A 23,961-nucleotide genomic window follows, 5' to 3' on the forward strand; every position below is an offset into this window, starting at 1 on the left:
CCTTCTCCCTTTATTGGCATCACTTGGATGATGCCTTTAATTGCCCTGCTGGGCTTGATGTTGAGCTGCTTTTCTCCATGTGTGTCGTGTTTTGTGCTTTCTTGCGGCAGGAGCCTTTTGCTTTGTTTATCTGATGCTTCCCTTTTTTGGTTTTCCCCGGGCTTTCCAGCTCTTGGAGCACCCTTTTGTCAGCAGATGTACTTTTGTTTCCAGTTTTTAAATTCTAATTACAGTGTAGCTCAACTAAAATCATGGAACTGGGGAACATAAAACAAATCATTAGGGTAATGGAGGCATAGAAGAAAGTGAAAGGAATCCAGTCCACCTCTTTGCTGTACTAGGTATGGATATGCCTCAGCTGTGAGTGAGGGCCTTCCTGAGTAGCTGACTACAAACTAAACTTTTATGAAAGAATTTTCTTAAATAATTAGAGATGCCTTTCATTTAGTTAAAAACAAGACCTCAAAATACAGTAAATTCATGTCTAAGACTGTAGCAAACAGTAAGTAAAGTAATAGAGTAAAAATTCTGCTTAAAGAAGACTGCAGAATAAGAATTGCAGGCCGAGCGTGCTGGCTCACACCTGTAATCCCAGCACTTTGGGAGGCCGAGATGGGTGAATCACTTGAGGTCAGGAGTTCAATACCAGCCTGGCCAACATGGTGAAACCCTGTCTCTACTAAAAATACAAATAGTTGGGCATGGTGGCACACACCTGTAATCCCAGCTACTCAGGAGGCTGAGGCAGGAGAATCGTTTGAACCTGGGAGGCGTAGGATTGAACCAAGATTGCGCCACTGCACTCCAGCCTGGGCGATAGAGTGAGACTCCCGTCTAAAAAAAAAAAAAAAAAAAAAAAAAAGTTACAGCGCTCAGAGTGCCAGATGCTGCGCTCCTGATAGTTTCTGGTCTTGGCCCTTCCTTAGCTCCTCAAAGTGCACTGGCATAGGTGCCATTTTTTAGTCACACAATTCCCTTCATTGTAATTTTCTTAGCACTGTCTTTGCTTAGTGGATCTGTTGTTGCCATTCAGCAGTACATTTCTCTCTGTGTGGAAGCAAACATCTTCTCAAACCTGATGCTCAGTGAGGATAGGCAGTGGGCTATTAAATAGGCAGTGGCCTCAGATTCCCAGCATGTGTATGATTGCCGTGCTAACCAGAGGCGCATGTGTCCAGCATCTGGGCATTGGAACCTGCAAGCTGCTCCCCCAAATCAGGATGCCAAACATTAATTGGCAAGTTACTAAAAGTTGCCTCAAATACCATCTTTAATGCATTTAACTGAATTTGCATAATTTTTCTTTATCAGCACAATAATTATTATAAATATTGTAGAATTGCCATTAACTTATAATTGTCATATCTAAATTTTAGGATAAAAATAGAACTTAACTATTTTTATACCCATATATAAGCAAGTGAAGTAAAGGTATTTATGTTTAAATCAAGAAATCTAATCAAAGGTTTTCGCAAGCCTTCCAAATATGCAATCTCACTTATTTCTTGCCACTTCTGGTGATAAGCCTGTGTGTGGAAGACACGGGATTCCTGCCTGTCCACAGCTCAGTGTGAACGGACCAGATATGGTCACAGATTAGAATTTACCATCACAGGGCCGGGCGCGGTGGCTCAGGCCTGTAATCCCAGCACTTTGGGAGGCCGAGGTGGGCGGATCACGAGGTCAGGAGATTGAGACCATCCTGGCCAAGATGGTGAAACCCCGTCTCTACTAAAAATACAGAAAATTAGCCAGGCGTGGTGGCGGGCACCTGTAGTCCCAGCTACTCAGGAGGCTGAGGCAGGAGAATGGTGTGAACCCCGGAGGCGGAGCTTGCAGTGAGCCGAGATGGCGCCACTGCACTCCAGCCTGGATGACAGAGCGAGACTCTGCCTCAAAAAAAGAGAAATTATCATCACAGGCCTCGTGGGTGGTTCATGTAAGAGGCTGAGGCAGGAGGATTGCTTGAGCCCAGGAGTTCAAGACCAGCCTGGGCCACATTGGCGAGACCTACCTGGGCAACATGGCGAGACCCTGTCTCTACAAAAAATAGAAAAGTTAGCGGGGTGTGGTGGTACATGCCTGTAGTCCCAGCTGGTTGGGAGGCTGAGGCAGGAGGATCGCTTCAGCCTGGGAGTTCAAGGCTGCCGTGAGCCATGTTCGCACCACTGCACTCCAGCCTGGGTGATGGCAAGAAAAGAAAGAAAATAAAAGAAATAACCTCAAAAGAAAAAAAAGAAAAGAAATTACCTCAAAAGAAAATAAATTACCCTTACAGACATTTTATTTTTATTTTATTTTTTTTACAGACAAGGTCTCTCTCTTGCTCAGGCTAGACTCAACCTCCTGGGCTCAAGTGATCCTCCTGCCTCAGCCTTCTGAGCAGGCACTACAGGCACACGCTGCCATGCCCGACAACCACCACAGATAATTTAGAAAAAATTAGCCTTTTAGTTTTAGGAGCTTTCTTTTACAGTGATATTTAGTTTGGGGCCTTTGAACTTGGTCTTTGCTTTTGGAGCTGTACTTATAGGTGGTGTTGTTCCAGCCTGGGAACGAGACATGACCGACTCCAGTGCGGCCTGCTTGCTGTCCTCACCATCAGTCATTGTGGTCCATGTGTGAGGTTGCAGTTGTCCTCTTGGCCACTTATTTCTCCTTAATTCTCTGCATGTAATTTAAAACATTATCCCCTGAAACTTAGTTTTTCATTGACTTCTAATATCTTTACTTCTCCTTACTTTTAATTTTCCTATTGAGATACTTAGGATTACATGAAATTCTTTGGATCTACATATGGACAAACAGAATTGTGTCACATAAGATTCAGTGTGCTAGCTGTTTAAAAAAAATTAAAAACAGTTTGTTTGTTTTTTTTAGAGACAGAATCTTGCCCTGTCACCCAGGCTGGAGTGCAGTGGCGTGATCGTAGCTCACTGTAACCTCGAGCTCCTGGGCTTAAGCAGTTCTCCCGCCTCAGCCTCTTGAGTAGCTAGGACTCACAGGCATGTGTCACCATGCCAGGCTAATTTTTATTTTATTTTTATTATTATTTTTTTGAGACAGAGTCTCACTCTGTCGCCCAGGCTGGAGTGAAGCGGCACAATCTCGGCTTACTGCAACCTCCACCTCCTGGGTTCAAACGATTCTCATATTCTCCTGCCTCAGCCTCCTGAGTAGCTGGGACTGCAGGCTCACACCACCACGTCAGGCTAATTTTTGTATTTTTAGTAGAGACAGGGTTTTGCCATGTTGGCCAGGCTGGTCTTGAACTCCTGACCTCAGACGATCCTCCTGACTTGCCTCCTAAAGTGCTGGGATTACAGGTGTGAGCCATTGCACCTGGCCTTTATTTTTTTTAGAGGCTGACTGAGTTTTGCTATGTTGCCAAGGCTGATCTCAAACTCCTGGTACTTCAAGCAGTCCTCTTGCCTTGACCTCCCAAAGTGCTGGGATTACAGGTGTGAGCTACCACGTCCTGCCTGCTAGCCATTTTTTTATGTTCGTGGTGGTGGTAAGGAGTGGCTACCAGGCTGTGCGGGATTCAGGAATCTGGATGTTCCCCCCACCACCGTTTTTTACCCCACGAAAAAAATTTTAAACACTTTCTAATTGAGATAAAATTTACAAAACAAAATTCACCATTTAAACCACTTAAAGTGTACAACTCAGTGGTATCGTGTATATTCAGAATGTTACGGCCGGGCGTGGTGGCTCATGCCTGTAATCCCAGCACTTTAGGAGGCCGAGGCGGGCAGATCACCTGAGGTCAAGAGTTTGAGACCAGCCTTGCCAGCATGGTGAAACCCCCATCTCTACTAAAAATACAAAAAAATTAGCTGGGCATGGTGGCACACGCCTGTAACCCCAGGCAATTGGGAGGCTGAGGCAGCAGAATTGCTTGGGCCTGGGAGGCGGAGGTTGCAGTGAGCCGAGATTGCGCCACTGTACACTAGCCTGGGCGACAGAGGCAAGACTCCGTCTAAAAAAAAAAAAAAAAGAATGTTATGCAACCATCACTACTATCTAATTTCAGAATATTTCATCACCCCAAAAAGAAACCCCATACCACTAAGCAGGCACTCTCCATTCTTCACTTGCCCCAGCCTCTGGCAACCACTAATCTACTTTCTGTATCTATGAATTTGCCTATTCTGGACATTTCATGTAATAGGAATCATACAATATGTGGCCTTTTGTTTCTGACTTCTATAACTTACATAATGTTTTCAAGGTCCATCCATGTTGTAGCATATATAGTACCTCATTTTTTTTTATGCCTAAGTAAGAGTTCATTGTATGAATAGACCACATTTTGTTTATCCATTTACCAGTTGACCATTTGGGCTGTTTCTACTTTTTTTTTTCGCTATTGTGAATAGTGCTGCTGTGAACGTTTGTGAACAAGTTTTTGCGTGAACAGACTGGTTCTCTTGGTATATACATAGAGATGGAATTGTTGGGTCATACGGTAATTCTGTGTTTAACTTTTGGAGGAACTGCCAGATTGTTTCCACAAGGGCTGCACCATTTTACATTCCTGTCAACAATATGTGAAGATTCCCATTTCTCCATATCCTTGCCAACACTTGTGATTTTCTGTTTTTAAAATTTTAGCCATCCAAGTGACTAAGTGGTTATAGTAGGTTTTGGTTTTGGTTTTGAGACAGAGTCTTACTTTTGTGTTGCCCAGGCTGCAGTGCAGTAGTGCAAACATGGCTCACTGCAGCCTCACCTCCTGGGCTCAAGTGATTCCCACCTCAGCCCCCCAAATAGCTGGGACTACAGGTGTGCACCACCACACCCAGCTATTTTTTGTAGAGATGGGGTTTTTTACTGTGTTGCCCAGGCATGTCTTGAACTACTGGCTTCAAGTGATCTGCCCACCTCAGCCTTTCAAAGTGCTGGGATTATAGGTGTCAGCTGCCGCACCTGGCCGGTTTTTTTTTTTTTTTTTTTTAACAGTGTTTTAAAATAAATTGTGGTGAGATACACATAAGATTAGCCATTTAAAAGTGAATGATTCAGTGGCATTTTGTACATTCACAGTGTTCTGCACCATGATCTCTATCTGGTTCCAACACATTTTTTTCGTTCCCAAAAGGAAACCCCATACCCATAAGCAGTGAGTCCCCATTATGCCTCCTTTCAACCACTGGTAACTACCAGTCTGCTTTCTGTCTTGCGGATTTCCCTATTCTGTATGTTTCATGTAGATGAAATCGTAGTGTGTGCCCTTTGCTTCTGACTTACTCACTTAGCATGTTTTCAGGGTTCATCCATGTTGTAGCATGAATCAGAACTTGATTCCTTTTTAAGGCTGAATGGTATTCACTGTCTGGATAGATTACATTTTGTTTATTCATGTATTGATGGACATTTTGGTGGTTTCTACCTTTTTGGTTATTGTGAAGAGTACTGCTGTGAACATGTGTATACATGTGTTTCTTTGAGTACCTTTTTTCAGTTATTTTGAGCATGTACCTAAGAGTGGAATTGCTGGGTCATATGGTAAAATGTTTTAACTTTTTGAGGAACTGCCAGCCTCTTTTCCTTAGTGGCTGAACCATTTTGCGTTTCCACAGCAGTATATGAGGGTTTCAGTTTTTCCACATCCTAACACTTGTTATTTTCCTTTTTTAAAAAAATTATAGGCCAGGCGCAGTGGCTCACACCTGTAATCCCAGCACTTTGGGAGGCCGAGGCAGGCAGATCACCTGAGCTCAGGAGTTTGAGACCACCCTGGGCAACATGGTGAAACCTCATCTCTACTAAAATACAAAAAATTAGCCAGGCGTGGTGGCACCAGCCTGTAGTCCCAGCTACTAGGGAGGCTGAGGCATGAGAATCACTAGAGCCTGAGGGGTGGAGGTTGCAGTGAGCCAAGATCATGCCACCGCACTCCAGCTTGGGCTACAGAATGAGACTTTATCTAAAAAAAAAAAAAAAGGCCAGGTATGTTGGCTCATGCCTGTAATTCCAACATTTTGGGAGGCCAAGGTGGGAGGATCACTTGAGCCCAGGAGTTTGAGAACAACCTGGGCAATATAATGACACCCCGTCTCTATAGACAATAAAATAACTAGCTGGGCATGGTTGTGTATGCCTGTATTCCCAGGTATTCGGGAGGCTGAGTTGGGAGGATTGCCTGAGCCCAGGAGTTCAAGGCTGCAGCAAGTCACGTTCACACCACTGCACTCCATCCAGCCTGGGCAACAGAGTAAAACCCTGTCTCAAAAAAAAAAAAAAAAAAAAATTACAGCCATCCTAGTGGGTGTGAAGTGGGAACTCACTGTGGTTTTGATTTGTATTTTCTTTTTTAAGTGAAAGCAAGTTTATTAAGAAAGCAAAGGAATAAAGAATGGCTATTCCATAGGCAGAGCCCATTGCCACTCAGCTGCTTATACTTATTGTTACTTCTTGATTGTATGCTAAACAAGGGGTGGATTATTCATGAGTTTTATGGGAAAGGGGTGGGCAGTATCTGGAACTGAGGGTTTCTCCCCTTTGTAGACCATACAGGGCAACTTCCTGACGTTGCCATGGTATCTGGAAACTGTCATGGTGCTGGTGGAAGTGTCTTTTAGCATGCTGATGCATTATAATTAGAGTATAATGAATAGTAAGGACAACCAGAGGTCACTTTCATCGCCATCTTGGTTTTGGTCAGCTTCTTTACTGCAGCCTGTTTCATCATTAAGGTCTTTATTACCTGTATCTTGTGCCGACCTCCTGTCTCATCCTGTGACTTAGAATGCCTAACCTCCTGGGAATGTAGCCCAGTAAGTCTCAGCCTTATTTTACTCACCCCCTATTCAAGATGGAGTTTCTCTGGTTCAGACACCCCTGACATGTTTCCCCCCTCCCTTTTACAGCAGAACCCTTAATCCTAACAGTCGTAGAGGGATAAAGATCCATCTTCTGTAACTTCTTCAGGCTGAATGGGGCGATGATATTCCTGCCTAACTATGAGGGTCTCTTGTATTCAGGGTAGAGAAGAGCTCAGTCAGAAAGCATCAATATGGTGAGGGCCATTCATAGCTCTGAGTTCCAACAAAAGGTGGTATCTGGAAGATTAATAAGTGTTCAGTTTAAGAAAACATTCAGTAAACTTATCCTGCATTCCTACACAAAGAGTACAACAGCAATATATTCCACAACAGTAAAGTAGAATAACTAAAATTATCCTGAGTAAACTAAAGAAGAAGGCTTTCCATGAACTGGGCAGTTGTTGAAACCAAACTGATACATGGGGTTGCTAGCCGACTCCAGTATGTGCCCAGAATTAGAATATTGATCCAGATTTTTACATTACCCATCTCTCTTGTTTCTTGTGAGCAGCAGCCAGAGATCAGTGATTGGTTCACAGGAGTAAGCAGGGTTAGCCTAAGTTGCAGAAAAAAAACTTAAAAACAACTGATGAGACTAGAATCTAGTAACAGGTATACCAAGTTCCTGAAACATAATTTATTTTCTCTCTCCGGTCTCCCATTTTTACTGAAGACAAATCATGGTACAACTGATTTGCTTTTTTATACTTGGCCTGATTATTTGTATAAAGTGCAGCAAGAACAGTTATTTTTCACATAGGGTTTTTAAAATTGGCTTTGATGAAACTTCATTCCATAAAAGGAAGCTTAGATAAGACTTTTTGTTAAAGCCAAGCCCAGCCATGGGTTTGTACCCTCAAATAACCTGTGAGTTGGGAAATTCCTCTCCTCTTGAGGTCCCAAGATGACGTGGGGCTCCTGGGCCTGTCAGAAAGTGACATTCTTTACTAACCACAGGTCAGGAACCCTGCACAGGAACTGTATAGACAAGGTATGAGGCCAGTTTTCCCAAGGAACTTTTATTGGCTCCATAAGTCAAGTTTGAGTCCTTAAAGGAAAGCACACCATTCCCATCAAAGTCCTGGTAAAACAACTAGTTTCTCTAATTGTGTCCTGTTGCAAAAGAAAACAGATTCTTATTGCACTTGTGCAAATAACTTTATTGCCATAAGTTAATACTCACAAATAGTTTCCAAATTCCAGAGAAAGCAGGTAGAGAAAAACAAATATGCTCCAAATTTTGTTCACAGGAGTATACTTTACTCAATTGTCAAAAGCTGTAAGTAGCTCAAAAGTTTTCTTGGCTCTGAAAAACAAAAATGATCAGCAACGTTTTAAGCAAAAAGTCAGAAAAGATTACTTCAGTCTTTTGTTCAGTCCATGCAGTTAACTCCTGTTCTACTTGATATTCATAATCATTTCAGCTCTCCATGAGAGTCCTGAAAGAACCTCTGTTCTTCTTCTTCTTTTTTTTTTTTTTTTGAGACAGTCTCACTCTGTTGCCCAGGCTGGCATGCAATGGCGTGATCTTGGCTCACTGCAACCTCTGCCTCCTAGGTTTAAGCAATTTTCCTGCCTCAGCCTCCTGAGTAGCTGGGATTACAGGTACGCACCACCACGCCCAGCTAATTTTTGTATTTCTTAGTAGAGACGGGGTTTCACCACATTGGTCATGCTGGTCTCGAACTCCCAGCCTCAGGTGATCCACCCACCTCGGCCTCCCAAAGTGCTGGGATTACAGGCGTTAGCCACTGCACCCGGCCTAAGAACCTCTATTCTAATGTCACAGTCTCCAAAGTTATTAGAAACCTGCATCCAAGAGCACCTGTTGAAGTCCTATAGCTGACTATAAACCACCTTTTGAAGAGGATCAACACAGCAGTTGTCTGTGGATGACAGAAAGTCTTAAGGCAGCCACTATTAAAGGCACAATTGACTAGGAATTTTGATTACTTTTGTGGCATATGATTTTACATAATAATTGTAATTATTAATAACATATGCTAAGTCATATCACAATTCTAGGAGTTTCCCATTACTTTGGAACACATACCGATAACATATTTATATAAATACAGGTCAAAGAAAGCCAAACACCATTTCATATTTGACAGTGCTTCCTGTATGATTTTTATACCAAATAAGCCAAATTTCACCATTGCGTTAGTGTACTATTAATGTTAAACCCAATTCTTAATAAAACATTATAGACAAATCTACCCAATTTTAATGTCAGACCAGAAGGTAAGATTCTTATAAACCTTTTATAACCCTTTACAAATTTTTGTTAAAGAGCAGATCAGTGCTCTAAGAAAACCCTGTTACACTTTTATTCCAGTGTTCAATTTACGGAACTGTATCATACCCCTTTAACTTCAGCCAGTATGTTCACACACACAATTTCTTTTAAAAGATTAATTTTTCACAAAATTTCCACAACTTTTGCTAACCTTCAGCTTTATCCTAACTTAAAACAATCCCTTAACCCTTTAATTTAGGCCAAAAAAAAAAAAAATCCACATTCACATGTCTCCTTCTCTTTTACCGAAAACACATTTCACTTTCCCTACACACCTTGCATGTAAAACTGTTTTTCCAGTAGTCTCAAGTACATGTTACACTGTTAACTCTTAGCAGTGTTTATTTTTAGTGAAAAACTTGGTAAGCAATTTTAATTATGTACTAGGTATGGAGCCTAGGACACCAGGCAGAAGTGCAGATAAGGTCTGACTCTTTCTAGCATAGCTAGGAGGCATGGCTAACTCCACATGTCCCTAGGCCTTACCTAGAATCTAATGGCTGTAGGTAAGTTTAACAATTTTCAAAAGTCAAAGAGGCAGTTTATAAACTTAAAGCATTTAGCAAACCTAAAATTTGACCTGCCTGATTTAGACCGAATGTCTTTATTTTACCAATAATCTTTAAAATTTTCTTTACTTCCCACAGCTTAAGTCACACGAATTAAAAGGCATTACGCTTTTTATTTTTCTGACAAAATATTTGATTTAAACACTTATTTTTAAGCCAATTAATCAAAGCCTTTTATATCACACACACAACACATATAAATACACAGACAGAAGAAAATGTAGTAGTTGTAAGGTTTTTCCTTTGCCAGTTTCTTAATTGGATTAGTGGCTTTATGGTGGAGCCCTGGAGGAACAGGGCAAGGAAAGCATGCAGTTTCTATGGCCTAATAAGCAGGCACAATTGGAATGCAAGACAGAGCCCCAAAACTTGAGGGTCCCATTTTTATATTGATCCTGGATCCCCCAAAGAGAAACGCTACAGAACACAACAGTGCAATGATTTTTACCACATATTTCATTGCCAAGCAACCCAGAGCCAATCAGCCCTTTCTGAGATCAGCCCATCCCCCATGGGAGTCTTATCTCTCAGTGGGGAAGGGTGAGGACATCTCCATACCTTCCAGGTGGCCAAGAGCATGCTCTTAATCCAGACACACAAAGATCCAAGTATCCCCCACAGTGCCATTTAGCCATCCCCAAAAGTATTAAATGTATTTCCTACCTAGTTATATTACACACCAAAGTTCTCTCATAATGTGAAGTAATTTCTGATACCCCCAAAGTAAAAAACAGATAATGCAGTGCAAAACAGAACAGAGCCATAGATTTTGAGAGGGATCTATCCACTTTTAATAATTCTCAGGGTTCCATGAGGAAAATAGAGGTTTTTCCCAAAACAGGGTATGTGGTGCCTCCTCTGTTTTTCCTAAGAAGTCCCAGGCTGTTAGAGCTTGAATATCCACTTTTAATTAAGCTGACTTTTAACCGTAGCACTCTTTAAAAAGTCCTTTTAAATATCTTATTACCCAACTTTAGCCACGCCAAACTGCCAATATTCCTGGCTTTTTAACTTTTCCAAATGTAACCTCCCAGGTGCTCAGAGAAAGGAAAATTTAAGACAGTTTGTGAAAGGGAGGAGAATCAACAAATGGCACAGGTCACCCAAATGCCAACCAGAAAGTGCTCATTTTCTAGGCTAAAAATTGAACCTGAACTCAGGCCACCATTGTGAAAAGACAAAGCCTTAACTGCTAAGCTACAGCATTGGGCAGTTTCCACTGCTTTTCCCAGAAGGAGCCCAGAGCAGTAAATTTTGAGCTTGCAAAGGCTTTTAACTGCTCAAGATAATTTGTAGAGCTAACTACTACCCCAAAATCCCTGTTGCCTGGAAGGCAGAGACAAAGAGAAAGTACTGCCATATGATTACAAGGTCAAGCTCTCAGGGACATTTCTCAACATGTGGTCTTTGGGCAAGATGGTGGCCCTGAATAACAGAAAAGATAGGAAAGGGAAAGGAAAGAAAGGGAGAAAAGCATTGCCTGCAGCAGGCTGGGGAATGCAAGAAGCTCAGGGAGGCCAGAGAAAGACCCGCCCATTGCAGCTGACACCGAATCAGAAGTTCAGGTGGCTGCTTTTTGGGAGCGTAGGGATCTTTCCCAGCATTCCCATCAGCTCTAGTTTCCCCTTTTGGGGAGGAAAAAGCTCCCCATGTCCCATAATCTTGGACATGTCTAGTTCTGTCACCCACAGCCATCAGCAAAGAGTGCAAGGCAGATTAATCCAAAGAGAATAGCAGTTAACATCCCATAGTGCCAAACCGGTTCTTAGTCGAGAGGGACTCTACTGAGAGGGGCCTCCAACCCCCTAAATTTTAGGAAGGACTCTAACCTTCCTAAGTTGGGCATCAAGCCCAAGTTCAGTCAAGCGTGCTTGCCTTTTATTAACAGGCACCTTTATCCCTCTCTTAGGAGAGACTCTAACTCTCCTAAGTTGGGCCTCTAACCCAATCCCATCCTTTACCCAGGTAACTGCATCCCGCTTACCCAAGGTCGGCCAATCAGTGCTGCAGTCTATTTCCTTTGGGTTGGGAGTCTCCTCAGTATCATCCCTTTGGGGCTTGCCAGGAAGATGTTACCGGAAAGGGGTCCCAATCCAGACCCCAAGAGAGGGTTATTGAATCTCATGCAAGAAAGAATTCAGGGTGAGTCTATAAAGTGAAAGCAAGTTTATTATAGAAGTAAATAAAAAAGTGGCTACTCCATAGGCAGAGCAGCCGATTTGTATTTTCTTAATGATATTGATATTGGACATCTTTTTATGCGCTTGTTGAATATTTCAGTATCTTCCTTGGAGAAACGTTTATACAGATCCTTTGCTCATTTTAAAATTGGGTTGTCTTTTTGTGGTTGAGTTATAAGAGTGCTTTATATATATTCTGGATGCTAAACCCTTATTAGATATGTGATTTGCAAGTATTTCCTCCCATTCTGTTAATTGTCTTTTCACTTTATTGATAATCTCATTTGGTGCTCAAAAGTTTTTCATTTTGATGAATGAAGTTCAGTTTATCTAGTTTTTTATTTTGTTGCTTATACTTTTGTTGTTGTATCTAAGAATCCATTGCCAAATTCAGGGTCATTAAAGATTTACCTCCTGTGTTTTCTTCTAAGAGCTTTCTAATATATTTTTTGGGGATCTCATTCATTTTTGAAAGATAGTTTTACTGGATATAGAATTCTTGGTTGAAAAATAGCCAGACACGATGGCACTGGCCTGTAGTCCCAGCTCCCAGAGAGACTGAGGCAGGAGGATTGCTTGATCCCAGGAGTTGGAGACTGCAGTGAGCTATGATTGCACCACACTGCACTCCAGCCTGGGTGACAGAGTAAGATCCCTTCTCCAAAAAAAAAAAAATTATTGGTTGACAGATTTTTTTCTTTCAGCCCTTTAATTTGTCACCTTTCGGCCTCCATGGCTTTAGATGAGAAATCAGTTGTTAATCTTACTGAGAAATCCTTGTACTTGAATAGTCACTTCTCTCTTGCTGCTTTCTACAGTTTGGCTACAGTGTGTCTGGGTGTGGCTCTTTGAATTTATCCTACTTGGAGTTTGTCGAGCTTCCTGGTTATGCAGATTAATGTTTCTCATTAAATACAGGACTTTTCTACCATTATTTCTTCAAACTTTTTTTTGTCTTTTTTTCTCTCTGTCTTTCTAAGACCCTATAATATGTATGTTGGTACAATTGATGGTGTCCCACAAGTCTCTGAGGCTGTTTATTTTCTTCATTATTTTTTCTTCTGTTCCTTACACTGTATAATCTCAATTATCCTATCTTTAAGTTCTCTGATTCTTACTGCTGTTTATTTCTGCTGTTGAGCCCCTGCAGTGAATTTTTCATTTCAGTTTTTGTGCTTTTCAACTCCAGAATTTTTGTTTGGTTCTTTTTTTAAACTATTTTTTTCTTTATCAATATTCTCTATTCAGTGAGACATTGTTCTGATGGATCTTGTAGATTTTTGAACATGGTTTTCTTTAGTTCTTTGAACATATTTAAAATAGCATATTTAAAGTCTTCATCCATAAGTCTAATGCCTGGGCTTCCTCTTAAACAATTTCTGTTACTTGCCTTTTTTCTGCATGTGAACCATACTTTCTTGTTTCTTTGCATGCCTTGTGATATTTTGTTGAAAACTGGAACTTTTGAATTTTTACCGTGGCAACTCTGGAAATGAGATTCTTCCTTCTCCCCCAGGGTTTATTGACTGCTTGTTACAGTCATTGTTTGTATAGTTACTTTTCTGAGCTAATTTTATATAGTATATATTCTTTATCACGTGTGGCCTCTGAGTTCTCTGTTCCATTAATATAGTGGTCAGCTTGTGATTAGACAGAGATTTAAGCGCCTAGAACAAAAAATGTCTCCCAGTCTTTTGAGATGAGGTCTGTGTGTATGTTGGAGCACACCTTCAACACTCAGCCAGGCATTTGACGGTGATCCCTTAGCATTCGCTGCCTGCTTGCACAGATCCTGAAGGTCAGCCAGAGGTGAAAGCCTAGGGCCTTTTCAGGTCTTTCCTGAACATGTACACAGCCCTGGGCATTTGTGGAGCCTTCTGGATTTCCAAGAATGTGTCAGAGCTTTTCAAACCCTTATTTTCCAAAACATCTTACTCCTCAGCTTTTCTTCCCAAGCTTTTGGTTAAATCTATTGTTTGCCTCGACTGTTATTCAGTGCTTCAGGCAGCAGCAAATATGTTTGTCTGTAAATGTTTCCAATAACCTTTTCCCATCTTTCCCTAGTAGATGCCTCAGCACTGGGAGGTAAAGTCAAGCCCTTTGAGCCAATCTTCCAGGGACTCAGTAGACAGGTCAAAACAAACAACTGCAGTTCTTTGCCGACGAGGCCCATTCTGCTCCCTCTGGGACCAGTGCATGCACCGGAGTGGCAGCCTCTTGTCTTCTAGGCCACTGCTGCAGCCAGGATGGGACCAGAGAAAGTTAAAATGCCATGGAACTCGCGGTTCTTGCTGAGATTCACCTGGTTTTTCTTGATTAAGCATTCTTCTGATTGCTGCAAGTTTTTAATTAGTTTTCCAAAGTTTTAAAATAGTAGATTCTAACAGTTTTTGCCTTTTTCTTTTTTTTTTTTTGGAGACGGATTCTTGCGCTCTCGCCCAGGCTGGAGTGCGGTGGCGCCATCACGGCTCACTGCAAGCTCCGCCTCCCAGGTTCACGCCATTCTCCTGCCTCAGCCTCCCTAGTAGCTGGGACTACAGGCACCCGCCACCACGCCCGGCTAATTTTTTGTATTTTTAGTAGAGACGGGGTTTCACCGTGTTAGCCAGGATGGTCTCGATCTCCTGACCTCGTGATCTGCCCACCTCGGCCTCCCAAAGTGCTGGGATTACAGGTGTGAGCCACCACGCCCGGCCTAGTTTTTGCCAGTTTTTAAAATGTGTATATTGAAGGATGGACTTTGAGTTCCTTACTCAGCCATTTTTGTGGACATGATTTAGTAGTCATAATTTAAATTGAATATTTTAGGACATATTAAATTATGATCAGTTTCAAGGTTGCCAAATTTACGTACACCTTACTTGGTTACACAAGAGATTTAAGATGGCTTACAAGGATAAATAGCATAAGAGATGCAATAAATTATCATTGTCGGTATTTGTTGGGTTGAGGGCATGTTAGTAAAAACTGCCCTCCCTGCTGTTAAGAACTTGATCCTACAGACAGAAATGTTTCCTTGGCAGCCTTGAGATTCTTGCCCTCTCTCTGTTACGTCAGTGGTGGGGAACCTGGGGCAGATTCGCCTCCGTGGCTTCTCCTGCATGACTGCGTTGGGCTGAGGGAGATATGCCAGGTTAGTGCCCAGCAGTAGGGATGGTTGTTACTGTCTGCCTCTGAGTTGATTGTGAGAAATGTGTCTCCAGTGTTGGTTTTCCCAAATCTAAAACTCTCCTTTGCTCAGGACAGGACAGGTAAGTGTTTATATCCTATTTGAGGACTTAAGACATCATGTCTATTGTCCTAGTTGCTTCAGGAGGTGATCAGGGGATTCTTACACTTCAGATCAGAAGTGACTGCTCTTGGTGGCTGTTGATCACTGGGAGAGTCAAGAGTCATCAGTAAACCTGAGACTTGTCCATCCCCTGGTTCTGGTGCCTGTTGAGGTGTCTGTCTCCTGCTTTCCCAGGAGCCAGTTCAGTCCTGTGGCCACCTCATTGATATAGAAGGTCACGGGGCTGCCGGCAGGGCTCTGCTCAGGGTTCGTGTCATTTCTTTCTTCAGCTTTTGTTTAGAAAGCATATTTTCCTTGAGCAATGTCTGTCAATTTGACATAGTGGCTCATTTACTAGTCTTACTTGAGAACACCTCCTTTTGACATTGCTTCTGTGATAGAATTAGAGCTGCTTTCTGTTTTTATATATTGGATTGTCCCTTTTTCATCAGCATCACTCATAAGTTAATCTGAATTTTTTTTTTTTTTTTTTTGAGATGGAGTCTCATTCTGTCACCGAGGCTGGAGTGCAGTGGCACGATCTCGGGTCACTGAAACCTCTGCCTCCCAGGTTCAAGCGATTCTTCTGCCTCAGCCTCCCAAGTAGCTGGGACTACAGGCATGTGCCACCATGCCCAACTAATTTTTGTATTTTAGTAGAGACGGGGTTTCACCATGTTGGCCAGGGCTGGTCTTGAACTCCTGACCTCAAGTGATTTAGCCGCCTCAGCCTCCCAAAGTGCTGGGATTACAGGCGTGAGCCACTGTGACCGGCCTAATAAAATTAAGATTTCTCTTCATTAAAAGACACTATAAATAAAGTCAAGCCATAGTGCTGGCTTTGGCAGCACATATACTAAAATTGGAATGATACAGAGAAGATTAGCATGGCCCCTGCGCAAGGATGACATGCAAATTCGTGAAGCAGTTCCATATTTTTAAAACACATGCACACATATGTTTATTGCAGCACTATTTGCAATAGCAAAGACTTGGAACCAACCCAAATGCCCATCAGTGATAGACTGGATAAAGAAAATGTGGCATATATACACCGTGGAATACTATGCAGCCATAAAAAAGAATGAGTTCATGACCTTTGCAGGGACATGGATGAAGCTGGAAACCATCATTCTCAGCAAACTAACAGAGGAATAGAAAACCAAACACCACGTGTTCTCACTCGTAAGTGGGAGTTGAACAGTGAGAACACATGGACACAGGGAGGGGAACATCACACACTGGGGCCTGTCGGAGGGTGGGGATAGCATTAGGAGAAATACCTAATGTAGATGACGGGTTGATGGGTGCAGCAAACCACAACGGCACGTGTATACCCATATAACAAGTCTGCATGTACTGCACATGTATCCTAGCACTTAAATTATAATAATTTTTTAAAAAGTCAAGCTATAAATAGGGAAAAGACATCTGTAATACATAAAACTAACAAAGGATTAGCTGTTAACATATTAAATAGATGGGGAATCTCCCCAAATCAATATTATGAGAGACAGTAACCCAATTAAAAAAATGACACCACCAGGCGCAGTGGTTCATGCCTGTAATCCCAGCACTTTGGGAGGCTGATGTGGAAGGATCATTTGAGGCCAGGAGTTTGAGAGCAGGCTGGGGAACATAGCGAGACCCCCAGCTCCTGAAAAAATAAAAAAATTAGCTGGGCATGGTGGCATGTGCCTATAATCCTAGCTACTCTGGAGGCTGAGGTGGGAGGATTGCTTGAGCCCAGGGGGTCGAGGCTGCAGTGAGCCATGATGGCACCACTATACTCCAGCCTGGGCAACAGAACGAGACTCCATCTCTTGAAAACACACACACACACACACACACACACACACACACACACAGAAAACAATGACAAGAAGGCACAATTTGGCATTTCACGGAAGAGAAAACAAGTGGCCTCTCAGCATATGAAAAGATGCCAAACCTTTCTAATCAGGATAAGGGGCATAAAGATCATAGTCCTTGGTTGGTAGAAATTAAGATGACTGATAACTGTAAGTGTTGGTGAGAGTGTGGTTTCATAGAAATTCTTGTGCTGCTAGTGGAAGTATTTGTTGTTACCTCTGCTTTGGAGAGCAGTTTGGCACTCATTTACAAAACTGGCCTTTCATACAACCTACACACCAGCGACTCCTCTGCTCTTTAGATGTAGAGTCCAGAGCAAGGACTGGTAAACTCTTTCTGTTAGGGGCAAGAGAGTAAATATCCTAGGCTTTGTGGACTACATACACACTTAGTCTTTGTTTTTATAACACTTAAAAAATCTAAAAAGCATTCTTAGTTCAAAGACCTTACAAAATAGGCTGCTGGCTGGATTTGATTTGCAGGCTGTAGTTTGCCAATTCCTGGTTCTCTGATCTAGGGGACGCATCCTGGAGAAACTTAGTTACATGCAGTCTTAGTGGCAGGAGGGCCAGGGGAAAAGCACAGAGCGGTATGGGGGAGTTGAGAGAGACTGGGAGGGTGGCCTCCTGGAGAAGGTCGGGGGCTGGACTGCATGTGTCTGGGTAGGCTCAGCCGTGGCCTGGCTGGGTGGGCTTAGGGGAACGTAGAGCTTCTGAGGCACAATAGGCCAGTGTGGAGAGCAGAGTGGCAGGCAGGGCTGGGGGCTGCAGGTCGAGGCTGGTCAACCCTTTTACCTGGCGGGCAAGGCTAGTACCAGGTGCCCTTGCTACTTAGCTTGGAAAGATTAGTGAGCATCATAATGGACCGGCAAGTTTGTAAGCAAATGACATCTATAATACATATACTTTAACGTTAATGTTTTGAAAACTTTGTTTTCACAAATAAGTAATTTCCCACATTTTGCCACAGTAATGTTCTATGAAGCTAACCCAAGTGTGGCTAGAACGCCAGTTCATCCATCTCTAAGGTTGTCTGCTGCCAGCGTTCATTCCTGTTTGCTTCTAGCTGTAAAGTCAGGCTAGGAGTCTGTCAGCTCATGTGCCTGTCAGCTTCATGCACGCAGCAAGAACGGGGCTCGGAAGGAAGGGCTCCGCCCGCCCACCCAGCAACTACCTCCCCAGGATGCCCAGGAGCTCAGGGCTGGAAGGAATTTGGCTCTTATTTTTCTAAGTAGCAAAAATAGATGAATTGGGTACAGGAACGCAGTGTATTTTTGAGGGAGCTGGTGAGTTGTGAAAGAAACTTCCTCTGTTCACCTGAGGCATTACCGTATCGTGAGAAAGGATGGAGGAGGCATGGAGGTGGGAAACTCTACACAAGAAAAATCCTATAGTGCAGAGGCTACTGATGTGAGGCGGCTGATCTAGGCAGCAGTGTTCCCTGAGGCTCCTGAGTCTGGTTCTCACTGGGTCCCTCACCTCCCTTCACAGCCACTCCCTTCCTTACCAAGGTACATGGGAGTACAGGGCTGGCCAGGGGCTGTTGACAGTGGGGGAGTGGTGCAGGCTGAGCCTTAGAGACAGGAAGGGCATCTGTGCTGGAGCTGCCCTGCAGAAGCCTCGTAAAGGTCGTAAGGCACTGGGCAAAAACTTTTCCAAGAAAGTTCATGGTGCACATGCTGACCTAAACACTGACCGACATTCCCAAGGTTTTTTTCATTATGGAAGTGCATGGCCATTGCATGGTATCCAGAAAACAAAGACCAGAGAAGCCAGACTTTATACCACCATCTGGAAACATTTAATTTGTGCTTTAGGTAAGTGTTAGCAAATATTTAGGATGATTGATCAAATCATTAGTGTGTTTATGAGTGCATGGTGTAATTTTTACTAAAGCTCACATTTCTTCAGGAACTTGATTCAACTCCTTTACATTCCTGGTTATTTTCATTTACTTGATCTTGAGGTCTCATCTGGCAGAGCTGTGCAAGCTGGGACCTTTGTGGCTCATTTTGAGGAGCTGTTTACTTTACCTGTTGATGGGAACTTGCAGGTGGGAGGCAGCCAGTCTTAAAGAGTACCTTGTTAGCAAGTGTGGAAGAGAGTCCGCGCAGACAGACCTGCCCTATGTGGTGTCCCCTCTGCCAGCCCAGCCCTTGGGCACATTGGCACCTACCTGAACCCGAGCCCCCTCATGCACACAGGGAGCCGCACCTCCCTCACACGCTCCTCACCAGTGTGACATGGTGTGACGTGCTCTGTGGGTCCACAACGGGCCCACTCCACAGCTCTGTGCACAGCATGTTGGGTCAGGGTGGTGCTAGATTAATAAGATGAGGGTGAATGTCAAAACTGAGCACTTTGAGTACTGTGGGCACACTGTCACAGGGTTTACCCAGGAAGGAACAACCCCTGGGCTCCAGAAGCAGGTTGACCAGGCCAGTCTGAGTTGTAGCATCGAGACTCATCTAGCAGAAGTCAATGAGGAAGGAAAACTGGCTGAGAACAGCTGTTGTTTCAGCTAAAATCTCAGAATGATGCATTGAATTCAAAGTTACAACACAGCAAAATAGTATGTGTATTTTTTTAAACCTCAAAAATACTCTATTATTAACTTTAAAACATTTTCGGCTGGTGTGGTGGCTCACACCTGTAATCCCAGCACTTTGGGAGGCTGAGGCAGGCAGATCACGAGGTCAGGAGATTGAGATCATCCTGGCTAACGTGGTAAAACCCCGTCTCTACTAAAAATACAAAAAATTAGCCAGGTGTGGTGGTGGCCGCCTGTAGTCTCAGCTACTCGGGAGGCTGAGGCAGGAGAATGGCGTGAACCTGGGAGGTGGAGCCTGCAGTGAGCCAAGATGGCGCCACTGCACTCCAGCCTGGGCAACAGAGCGAGACTCCGTCTAAAAAAAAAAAAAAAAAATTTTGGAGACAGGGCCTCGCTCTGTTGCTCAGCCTAGAGTGCAGTGGTGCCATCATAGCTTGGTGCAACCTTCAACTCCTGGGCTCAGCAATCTTTCCACCTCATCCCAATTTATTAAGTATACTTTTTAGGAAGTTTTTTGAATAATAATATCAATAGTTACTATGTGTTTGGGTAAAATAGAAAGGATGGAAGCATATTGGATCATGTTTTGTTCCCAACACATATTAAAGTTGGGAAGGATTCTTGTGTTGCCTAAAACTGAAAGACAGCAGGTCTCAGGCACTTTTGCTTTCCCAAAGCTGTGTTTGTTTCCTTGCATGAGAGGATATGATGGCGCTCTACTGTTTTTTCCCGACAGAACTCTTCTTTCCTAAAATGGAGTCGAGTAAAAAGATGGACTCTCCTGGCGCGCTGCAGACTAACCCGCCGCTAAAGCTGCACACCGACCGCAGTGCTGGGACGCCAGTTTTTGTCCCTGAACAAGGAGGTTACAAGGAAAAGTTTGTGAAGACCGTGGAGGACAAGTACAAGTGTGAGAAGTGCCACCTGGTGCTGTGCAGCCCGAAGCAGACCGAGTGTGGGCACCGCTTCTGCGAGAGCTGCATGGCGGCCCTGCTGAGGTAGGCGCCCTCGCCCGGCCCGTCGCCCGGCCCCTTCTCAGCCCTCGGCCTCACCCTCTCCTTCATTCGTTTCTCTAAAAATAAACCTCTAGAGGTTTAAAGCCCTAAAGAAGTCCATAAAAGCTTCCGGGCCCAGCTTGTGAATCCTTTAGGGAGGTGCAGTGGGATCCCACGTGTGGGTTTACTGAGGCCTCTGCGTGTCTCTGACCTTCCCCGCCCGTGTCTTCCCACTCTGTCTGTAGAGCCTTGGTGCCCCTCATATGTGTTGCTGTATTTTATTGAGGAACCTCACAGTTCCATGGAGGAGATACACCAGGAAATGACAAGCCAGTCATTTAAGGGCACGTGTGCTGGTGTGCAAGGATGCTGCCGAGAGGAGGGAGGATGGGGTCAGCTTAAAGGACTGGGCAGGTCCCTACCCGAGCAGAAACCTGGGCCGCATGCTTACTCAGCAGGCGTGTGTGGAACATGCACCAAGCCCATGGCAGCCCTTTGCTGCTGAGTGCCAGTGCTGGTACCGCTGGTGGATCATGAAGGCAGGCTGGAGCTTTACTGCAGAATAGCATCGGCCAGGAGAGCACCTTGATTCACCCTGCAGGCCTCATGTTTTCTGGCATTGTGCTGGGTGCTGGGGTCGCTGCGGGATGCCCTGGTCTTGGCCACTGCCGTCAGGGCATGTCGGCCTGGGAAGGTTGCCAGCTCCTCCTCCCACAGCACTCAAGCCTGGGCTGCACCCGAGCCCCAGCCTGGGCACAGCAGCCAGCCCCCTGCCCTGTCACCTGCCTTCACCCTCCCCCTTCTCCATGCTTCCCTCTGTGGTCTTACCCACTCATCCCAAATAGTCAGCTAACCTTTGCCCACTTGGGGGCAAAATGACACTTGAGCTTAATGACAGCACAGGAGACACAGAACACCGTGTCTCCTAACACAAGAGCCTGGACTACACCTCTGGGCCCAGGAGAAGCTTCCCGGTGGAGGAGGGGCTGGAGCCCCCATATATGGTGGGCCACAGGGGAGGGAGGCTGGTCCCCCTGTGCAGGTGCCATTGGCCTTCCAATAGACAGTGAAGCCAAATGGCCTGTGGAGAAGGGCTGGCTGCTTTTACAATGCAGGAGCAAGGCTCTCCAAGTAAACAGGTACTCACACTGAAGAGCTGCTCTGCAGACAGCTAGCTTTGGTTTCTGAAATAAAATTTCACTTTTACATTAAGTGGAAGGGGCTTTCCAAGTGGGACTGAACTAAACTGTTCTACTTGGTAACTTCCTTTTGAAAAATCAGCATTTTAAAAAATGTAGCCCTTTTCTCCCATGGCTTCCTATGTAAAGTGAATCACCAGGGCGTCCTGAAGCTCTGCTGGTTGCTGTGAGCCACTGTGCAGACCTGACCATAAAGTGAATGCTCCCAGAATCTCCTGAGTCCTCTCAAGAAAGGGACTTCCACTCTAATGCAGTCACTTGTGTTTCCCTGCAGCTCTTCAAGTCCAAAATGTACAGCGTGTCAAGAGAGCATCGTTAAAGATAAGGTATTCTGGGGTTTTTTAAAATCATTTTGTCACACGTTTTCAGCTGGGTAATGCTTTTCACATAGTTTGCATTCGGCACTCTGGCACAACACATTCTCTCAGTTTTGGCAGCTGATGCGGCAGGCTCCCAGGCAGGACACTGTGCCATGTAATCACCTGGGCAGACAGTGGATTCAGATCCACTTGGCCACTTCCCTACTGTGTGAACTCTGTGAGCTACTTCACCCCCTCACCTGTAATAATCATATCACCTGCTAAGACCGCAGGGAGCTGGTGTGAGGAGTAAGGGGTTGATGTGAGCAAAGTGCTGAGATGCCTGTCTGTGGCAGGGCTGTCTGTGGTTGGGTCACTTCCGTCATTGCAGGTCTTTATCCCAGACAGCTTCTACTCAACTCTTACACTAGGTTTTACCTTCAGACTCGCTAGGCTGAGGGGTTCATTTGAGTTTGTGCTCCCTGCCCCCCAGACCCCCTGTGATATCTTTAAGTCATTAGACATGAGTGAGATTAGCCCCTTCTCGCCCCCTGTGGCTGTCCTCAGCTAGAGCCCGTGGGCGTCTCTGCACATTCAGAGGATGGGGCTGCCCAGCCTGCCACCAGCTTCTCTCCTGGGGCCTGGTCCTTCTCATGGAGACTGACAGTCATCCATGTGCTGCTGTACCCTGCCAGGTATACTTGGAGTTTGAAACAATTCTTTTCTTTTCTTTCTCTCTCCTTTCTTTCTTCTTTTTCTTTTTTTTGCGACAGAGTTCACTCTTGTTGCACAGGCTGGAGCACAATGGCATGATCTTGGCTCGCTGCAGCCTCCACCTCCCGGGTTCAAGCAATTCTCATGCCGCAGCCTCCCGAGTAGCTGGGATTACAGGCACGAGCCACCACGCCCAGCTAATTTTTGTATTTTTAGTAGAGACGGGGTTTCACCGTGTTGGTTAGGCCAGTCTCGAACTCCTGACCTCAGGTGATCCACCTGCCTCAGCCTCCCAAAGTGCTGGGATTACAGGCGTGAGCCACCGCACCCAGCAATTCATTCTTAAAGTGCTTAAAATATCAATAAAAATGTGTGTTTCCCTACTTTGAGTAATATACCTAACCATTTTTTAAATGCAGGTCACTAAGTTGTACAATAAAATTCTTACTCTGGGGTTTTCCTGTCTAAAGCACCTTGCAGATTGGGTTTGTTGGTCAGAGCAGCCCAGGTGAGTGCAGTGATTTGAGGATTGCTGGCAGTCAGTGTCCCTGGGCTGCCAGGCACACAGGCATCCAATATAGCCGCTCTGGAAGGGGGAGAGATGGAATTGGCCACCTGGCCCTGTACCTTTTCTTTCTCTGCATTTACCTGCTGCTGCTGAAGGCTTGGTTAGTTCCTTGAGGGAAAACAGCCCCTCCCCTCCACTCTGTGCCTTGGCCTAGCATGGTACTCGGCCGCCTTGTTAACATGTGCCTAACGTGTGAGTGAGAGAGAAGCTCTCTCACTGAGAGAGCTGAGATGTTTTTTTAGTATCTCTGTTTTGTTATGCAGAATCATTATCCCTATTTTTTAATGACATAAGTAGCTGAAGAAAAATGGCTAGTTTTATCAAAGAATCATGAACGAGATGCACTCAAGTTGTGGACCCTCATGGAAAGAATGGAGCTGTCTGGGCCCCGGGTGACCCGGATCCTCACCCGTCAGCGGGTCATCCAGGGGTGGGCGGGCCTCTGGTCTTCATCTGTAAACAGAGACATTTTGAGTAAATAGTCTCAGATCCTTTCCATTCCAAAGTTCTGTTGACTTTAGTATCTCAAGTCATGACCTTCTTTTTTTTTTTAGTCATGTTTATGAAAGATAAGCTTTGGCTCCAAATTAGTTTATTTTTAACTCTTAACAGCTG

The 23,961-nt window shown here is 44.3% G+C and overlaps 1 protein-coding gene and 1 non-coding gene across 4 annotated transcripts in view; both read left to right on the forward strand.

The window, feature by feature from the left end:
* The window catches only part of TRAF3 (TNF receptor associated factor 3), a 138,538-nt gene that overhangs the window by 76,061 nt on the left and 38,516 nt on the right, over window positions 1-23,961 (forward strand). For all 3 annotated transcript variants that reach the window (XM_034938201.3, XM_034938202.3, XM_008959092.6), the window contains exons 3-4: window positions 20,308-20,569; window positions 22,040-22,091. In XM_034938201.3, the coding sequence (XP_034794092.1) occupies window positions 20,325-20,569; window positions 22,040-22,091 (297 nt within the window). In that variant the 5' untranslated portion in view covers window positions 20,308-20,324. The remainder of the gene's footprint in view (window positions 1-20,307; window positions 20,570-22,039; window positions 22,092-23,961) is intronic.
* LOC112437142 (U6 spliceosomal RNA) lies at window positions 15,982-16,089 on the forward strand. Its single transcript, XR_003025792.1, has one exon. It is a non-coding gene; the product is annotated as a U6 spliceosomal RNA (small nuclear RNA).

The sequence above is a fragment of the Pan paniscus genome, chromosome 15 (genome assembly GCF_029289425.2).
Source record: "Pan paniscus chromosome 15, NHGRI_mPanPan1-v2.0_pri, whole genome shotgun sequence".
NCBI classification, from domain to species: domain Eukaryota; kingdom Metazoa; phylum Chordata; class Mammalia; order Primates; family Hominidae; genus Pan; species Pan paniscus.